Genomic DNA, 7500 nt, shown 5'->3' on the forward strand with positions numbered 1-7500 from the left:
TGCTATGGCAGCGTGGGCAACTGGTGGTCTGGGGGCCACATGAGGCCCTCACTCTTAAAGTAAAGGCACAAAATGACAGAATAAAATACCAAAAACACAGAAAACAAAAAACAACAACAAATATAAACAAAAATGACTCTTAAACACAAAATGTTTCCAAAAACAAACAAAGCAACAACAAAAATACCCAAAATGACACTAAATGATAAACATTTAGACCAGTCATGTTTCCTCTGACTGGTCTTTATTCTAATGTTGACGTTAATGTTGATCATGTGACCTTCAGATGTAGATATAATATGTGTGTGTGTGTGTGTGTGTTAAACTATGTTGTGTTTATTTGTGTGATTAATCCTGACTTTAGATCAGAAACCTGATGATTTAAGACTTTAACTCGTGTCTATTTTAGGGACAAACGCGACAGTTTGTATCGATTATTGATTCCAGCTGTCAGACGATCACTCAGCACAGACGTGTTTATGTCTGTGTGTCTGTGTGTGTGTGTGTGTGTGTGTGTGTGTGTGTGTGTGTGTGTGTGTTTGCTTTCTTCTGTCACTCTGACGTGAAGAAGAGTTTCTGTTCCAGCGTCGCTTTTATCTCCCAAACCTCGACTCAGCAGGAGAGCGTCGCTAATCCAGACGCCCCACAGAGCGCCGCTCACTGATAGACTAGCCTTTGTTTAACACACACACACACACACACACACGTCTAACTTTCACTAAACTTACCTAATGTCAGTCATTAGGTGTAGTGACAGGTGTGAGTGAAGCTATAGTGATCATGTGACCATCACTATGTAGCACCGTCTACGTGACATGTAAACACTTAAAAAAAGTGTGTGTAGACGGGTACGAATTGTGCGCACAGGTTTGAAAGTGTGTGTGTGTGTTTTATGAAGTGAGTGTATGTCGCCACACGAGCATTAACACCTGACAGTTTTATATGTAATTTATATCTCTGTGCTCTTCTATACGGTGAATTATCTTGTTTTTTATTTAATATTCTTTTAATAATAAATAAAAAACAGGATATTCACCGTTCATTCCCCTCCCCCAGTGAGCGCTGCAGAGATCAAACTGATCATATAGGGCAGAGACACAGTTGTCACTAGTAATAAATAATACATTAAAATAAATAAACTTTGAATGGTAATGAGACGTAATGTGTTGCACATAAAGCGTCTGCACACGTGTTAATGCGTTAACACGTGTGCAGATGTGACTTGTGCATTGTGCACGTGTAAACATTCTAAGTCTATGTAGATGTACAGTATGTAGAATGCATTTGTTTACGCGTTGGTTGGACTGGAGCGTATGAATTCAGAATGGAACCACCCCGTACGCTGAAGGAGATTTTAACGAGCAAAGATAACGTTTGCATACACACACATTTTTTTGTGTGAGCAGAAATAACATTGTGCAGATTTTTTTAAAAATTAGCATAAGAGAAAATTTTGCACAAGCAGAATTATTTTGTGGAAGACAAAAAAAAAAAAAATTAGCACAGGCAGAAAAATGTAGTGTAAGAAAATTACACACAAGTGGAAACATTAATTTTTTGTGAGAAAAAACTAAATTTCATAAAAGAGAATCAATAATAAAATTTTAAAGATATTAAGAAACGAATTCTGAATAACTGAAAAGTTGATGCTGCAGCAAATATAAATTCTGCACATTTTTTTTTTTACATTTTTTGCATAAATGACAAAAAAAATAAAGCAAGCAAATGATAAATGTGTGGGAAACATATTATTAGGGCTACCGGACTCCTAACACCCCTCACTTTCTTCTTCTTATTGTTATTCATTGGTTGCTATAATCTATGGATGTGTACGCTTTGATGCTCAGAGTCTGATTTTTGATTTGGGGCCAAAAAAAAAAAACAAAGGTCGATTTCTCATTAATTTGAGAGTCATTTATTACGACAGGAATCATTGACTCATACCAATATATAAACGGGGCCCATTACGCCGTACAGTATGTGCCACGGGGTACCAGGGGCCCCAGAGCACATGTTTTTACGTAAGACCATTTTTTGCACAAGTGGAAATACAGTGGTATGCAAAAGTTTGGGCACCCTTGTAAATGTTCATGATTTTCCTTAATAAATAATTGGTTGTTTGGATAACAAATTCCAGTTAAATTTATCATATAGGAGACAAACACAGTGATATTTGAGAAGTGAAATAAAGTTTATATGATTTACAGAAAGTGTGCTAGAATTATTTAAACAGAATTAGGCATGTGCATAAGTTTAGGCACCCTTGCATCTTATTGATTTTAATACACTTAGCACTAATTATTGGAACTCAAAATTGTTTTGGTAACCTCAGTGATCCTTGATCTCCATACACAGGTGAATCCAATCATGAGTCAGGGTATTTAAGTAGGAAAATTCTAGGTGTTTCCTCTTTGCATCTTCTCTGATTAGTGGCAACATGGGAGCCTCAAAACACCTCTCAAATGACCTGAAAACAAAGATAATTCAACATCATGGTTTAGGGGAGGGATACAAAAAGCTATCCCAGCGATTTAAGCTTTCAGTTTCAACTGTGAGGAACATTGTGAGGAATTGGAAGACCACAGGCACAGTTCTAGTTAAGGCCCGAAGTGGAAGACCAAGAAAGATCTCCGAAAGGCAGCGGCGCAGGATGGTGAGAACAGTCACAGTCAACCCGCAGACCAGCTCCAAAGACCTACAACATCAGCTTGCTGCAGATGGTGTCACTGTGCATCGTTCCACTATTCAGCGCACTTTACACAAGGAGATGCTGTATGGAAGAGTAATGCGGAAAAAGCCTTTTCTCTGCACACGCCACAAACGGGGTCGCTTGAGGTATGCTAAAGCACATTTGGACAAGCCAGCTTCATTTTGGAACAAGGTGCTGTGGACTGATGAAACTAAAATAGAGTTATTTGGGCATAACCAGGGGCGTTATGCATGGCGGGAAAAGAACACAGCATTCCAAGAAAAGCACTTGCTACCTACAGTAAAGTTTGGTGGTGGTTCCATCATGCTGTGGGGCTGTGTGTCCAGTGCAGGCACTGGGAATCTTGTTAAAGTTGAGGGGCGCATGGATTCCTCTCAATATCAGCAGATTCTGGAGAACAATGTCCAGGAATCAGTGACAAAGTTGAAGTTGCGCCGGGGCTGGATCTTTCAACAAGACAATGATCCTAAACACTGCTCAAAATCTACTAAGGCATTCATGCAGAGGAACAAGTACAACATCCTGGAATGGCCGTCTCAGTCCCCAGACCTGAATATTATTGAAAATGTATGGTGTGCTTTAAAACGGGCGGTCCATGCTCGGAAACCATCAAACCTGACTGAACTAGAGATGATCTGCAGAGAAGAATGGTCCAAAATACCTCCCACCAAAATCCAGACCCTAAGATCAAGGATCACTGAGGTTACCAAAACAATTTTGAGTTCCAATAATTAGTGCTAAGAGTATTAAAATCAATAAGATGCAAGGGTGCCTAAACTTATGCACATGCCTAATTCTGTTTAAATAATTCTAGCACACTTTCTGTAAATCGAATAAACTTTATTTCACTTCTCAAATATCACTGTGTTTGTCTCCTATATGATAAATTTAACTGGAATTTGTTATCCAAACAACCAATGATTTATTAAGGAAAATCATGAACATTTACAAGGGTGCCCAAACTTTTGCATACCACTGTAGATGTTTTTTTGTGAGAAAAAACTAAATTTTGCACAAGTGAAAAACATTTTGGTACAGTAAAAAATAATTGTTTGTGACTAAAAAAAACTTTTGTAGCAGCAAAAATAAATTGTGCAAATGTAAAAATTTTTTGCAAGAATGACAAACGATAAATGATAAATGTGTGTGAAACGTGTTGTACGTGTGTTGCGATGGTGCGTGTCCCACCTTCATCCCGTCAGCCGGCCGCTGCTCTCCTCCATCATCTTCCTCTCTCGCTCCAACAGAAGTTCTCGTCCTTTTCTCGAGTGACCGTCGTCCAACCAGAAAACTTCTCGAGCGACTCCGTTTTTCATCTCCGGCCTCAGCCTGAACACACACAGTTTAAAGGGTTAAATATTAATAATGACGACAGGTGACGAGTGTTAAAAAAAACACAAACATCAGAAACTACATTCCTATGAATAACTTTCTGTTTTTTTATGAAGGAGCAAGAAGAGCTTTTTAATGTTTCCATGAAATGACATCAGAGAACATTTAACTCTGTTTTATCTTTGATCTAAATTCCTCCGTTCAGTTCACACACACTCAGACTGTGTTTGAGGTCACATGATCAACATGTCAGCATTAGAATAAAGACAACGTGAAACAACAAAGTGTGTTTGGAGTCATTTTGAGAATTATTTTGTCATTTAGTTTTCTTAAGTTTTTTAAGTCCTTGTGTGTTTTGTTAGTATTTAGTTTGTTCTTGTCGTCCTTCTTTGTATTTAACCGCTATTCTCTGAATGTATGTCAATTTCTGTGTTTTTTCGGAAACATTATCTGTATTTGTATAATTTTGTTGGTGTTTTGTGTGCTTTACGAGTCATTTTGTGTTTATTGTCACATTGTGGGATTTTGTTGACATGATGTGCCTTGTGCAGTCGTTTTGTGTTTTTGACGTTATTTTATGTAAATACGTTGGACTTCCTGTTCTCTCTCTGAGTTACTATTTTTGTGCGATACTTCCTGTTCTCCTGTAGAGGGCGCAAGCTGCTCACAGGAAGTGGCGTGGCGTGTGTGGGGCTGTCGTACCTCCCAGTGAAGCACTCCTGCAGCGCCCCCTGCTGTTGCTCCATCAGCAGACCCAGCTCCAGCTCCAGCAGTTTCCGGCCGTGGCTCAGGGCGCCGTCCGGCCAGCGTCGGGGAGTGAACCATCGTGATAAGAGCCCCGTATGGCCCAGCTCCTCAGGGGAAGGCCACCGCGTTTCCGCTGAATCGTCCTCGAGGAGCGCCAGGGCGCGGCTGTCCACAGGCACTGAGAGTGGGGAGAGAGGGGGCAGAGGGTGCAGGCTGTGGAGGTGGGCGGGGCCTCGGCTTGGGTTGTTGATCCCATTTGGTTGCTGATGTTGGTCTCCTGTCTTCTTGGTTCCCATGGAGTTGATCAGCGCTTGTTCCAGGTTGTCTCGCAGCGCTCGCCGCTCCGTGAACCAGCTCTCCACTTCCTGGTGGGAAAGGTGGGCGGAGCTTGACAGAATGTCCAAGTCAGCGTACGAGGGGAAGCTGTTCCTCAAGAAGCTTTCCTCCAGGACCTTCAGCTGGTTGGGAGTCTTTCCTTTCATCCTCTCCAACAGGGGGAAGTGCGTGAGCACAGCAGGAGGCTCCACCCCCTCTGAAGAGGAGGAGTCAACTGATGGTTTTCCATCCACGTGGGATGTCCCGTTGGTTTCCGTCACAGGACTGAGCGGCGCATCTCCTCGGGGGAAGCCCAGGACCAGTGACAGAGGTTTGGAGGGAGTGGTTACGGACTGGATAACGGCCGGCCTCCGCGTCTGTGAGGTGACGAGGGACGGCAAAGAAGGCAGACGGGTGATGTTGTTGAAAGGAGGAGCAAAAAAGGGGGCGGGTACGATGGTGGGCCTGGTGAGAGACTCAGGGAAGACGAAGGACGGCAGAGAAACCACAGGTTTGGTCTTTGGGTTTCCCAACATGGAGACCATCTTCCCTTTGGACGAGGATGATGGCGGCGACAACGGCGGCCGCATTAAAGGCACGGTAGGCGGCCTCTTCATGTCAGAGGGAGCGGGGGGCGGAGCCATCGGGAGCCGCTCCTTCTGGGGTGGAGGCGGAGGGGGAGGGGCCATCAGGACTTTGTCTTCAGGGTCGCCGGAGTGAGGTGCGACGGCCATGACGGGTCGCTTAGCCTCGGGTCCGAAGGCTGAGGCCAGATGTGTCGGTAAGGACCGTTTGGTCCGGGTCTGACTCTGACCTGGGTGCTGGACCAGAGGTTGCTGTAGGGGCGTGGCTAAGGACGGGGTAGCGAAGGTGTGGTGAAGAGGAGGGAGTGAACCGTTGAACATCTTCTTCCGGGCCTCCTCCACCTCCTCCGGGGACCAGGTGATGCCTTGCTTCAGCCTCTGGGTGGTGAACCACACCCGGATCTGGTCCTCGGGGTGTTTGGAGGCGGCGGTGAGCCACGACAGCTCGGCGTACGTCGGATACGGGAACTTGTTGAAGGACGAAATGAGGGTGAGGTTGTGGTCCAGGGACGGGTCGTACTTGTTGGCATGGAGAGGAACCGCCACCTTTGGGACGGCGCTGAAGTTCGGAGGGCGTTGGAGCGATGGCGAGACGTGGGGCGAGGCGGCAAGGGCAGCGTGGTCCGGTAAGATCACCGTACCGTTGATGCTGACCGCAGCCATTTGGTGTTTTTGGACCAAACCGTCCAGCTGACTCTTCAGGTCGGCGCCTCCGAACAGCGACTGCAGACTGGCCGGGGTTTTAACAGCGGCGGACACAAACGGAGGGGTGGCGCCGTCACTTTGAAGCGACTTGTCCTCATCAGTCGTCTGGTCTTTGATTGTCTGCTCCAAAGTGGTCCGATTGTTGTTCTTGATTTTCTTGAAGCTGAAGTTGGCCTCTCCTGGGTGATGGCGCTCGTTGTGCTCCGTGAGCGCGTCGAACCGGTCGGCGTGGAAGCGACAGATGGCGCAGCAGTACTGCGGGTTGAGGATCACCTTGGGGTGGAGGGAGTCCATGTGGTCTTTGAACAGCTCCAGATTGTGGGTGAGGAATGAGCAGTTTTTACACTCGTAGCCTCCAGATTCTGTTCGGCTCTCGTCCGTCTTGTTGTGGGCGTGGCCTCCCTGAAAAAGAGGAGGAGCTTCTTCAGGAGCAGACTCCTTTTCTAGTTCTGATGACTCTGGGTTCTGGTTTTCCTGATCTGTCTTTTCTGCAGATTCAGGTGACACCTCCGTCACCTCCTGCCGACTTTCTTTGTTCTCGGCACCGACACGAACCATGCAGGGCGTGGACGACTTCCTGCGACTCGACATGATTGGCTGACGGTGCTGGTGCTGTGAGTGCGTTCACTACGGGGCGTTTTGGTTTCTGCTGGTGGGGGGGCGGAGCTCACTGAGAAGGAACCAAGAAGCTGCTGGTGCGTGAGGAAGCGTGCGGCGGTTGGAGGAGGAGCTTCCAGAGTTGGGCAGCGTGTCCCGCTCACCGTCAGCTAGCGACCGCCGCGTCATGGGACGACATCACAGAGAGCGACTTCGCCTGAGGAGACAAAGAAGAAGAAGAAATAAATATTTAAATAAAAATAAAATAAACAAATTATTTTTAATTAAACAATAAATAATAATAATAATTTTAAAATTAAATTAGTAAATTTTACAAAATGAAAATCAATAAAAGATATATAAAAACTAGTTATTTGAAAATTAAACAAATAATACAATTGGGAAATTAATAAATAAATAAAAATGAATATTATATATAAAAACCTATTTTAAAATTAAATCAATGAAAAATGTTTTTAAATGAATAATAATGTATATTTAAAATAATAT

General features: G+C 44.5%; 1 protein-coding gene across 3 annotated transcripts in view; it reads right to left on the reverse strand.

The window, feature by feature from the left end:
- LOC114459602 (zinc fingers and homeoboxes protein 2-like) overlaps positions 1–7500 on the reverse strand; it is a 40541-nt gene that overhangs the window by 3979 nt on the left and 29062 nt on the right. For all 3 annotated transcript variants that reach the window (XM_028441788.1, XM_028441789.1, XM_028441791.1), the window contains 2 exons: positions 4745–7207; positions 3899–4039 (listed from right to left, as the gene is read on the reverse strand). In XM_028441788.1, coding sequence (XP_028297589.1) covers positions 3901–4039; positions 4745–6984 — 2379 coding nt within the window. In that variant the 5' untranslated portion in view covers positions 6985–7207 and the 3' untranslated portion in view covers positions 3899–3900. The remainder of the gene's footprint in view (positions 1–3898; positions 4040–4744; positions 7208–7500) is intronic.

This window comes from Gouania willdenowi, unplaced genomic scaffold, assembly GCF_900634775.1.
Source record: "Gouania willdenowi unplaced genomic scaffold, fGouWil2.1 scaffold_331_arrow_ctg1, whole genome shotgun sequence".
NCBI classification, from domain to species: Eukaryota; Metazoa; Chordata; class Actinopteri; order Blenniiformes; family Gobiesocidae; genus Gouania; species Gouania willdenowi.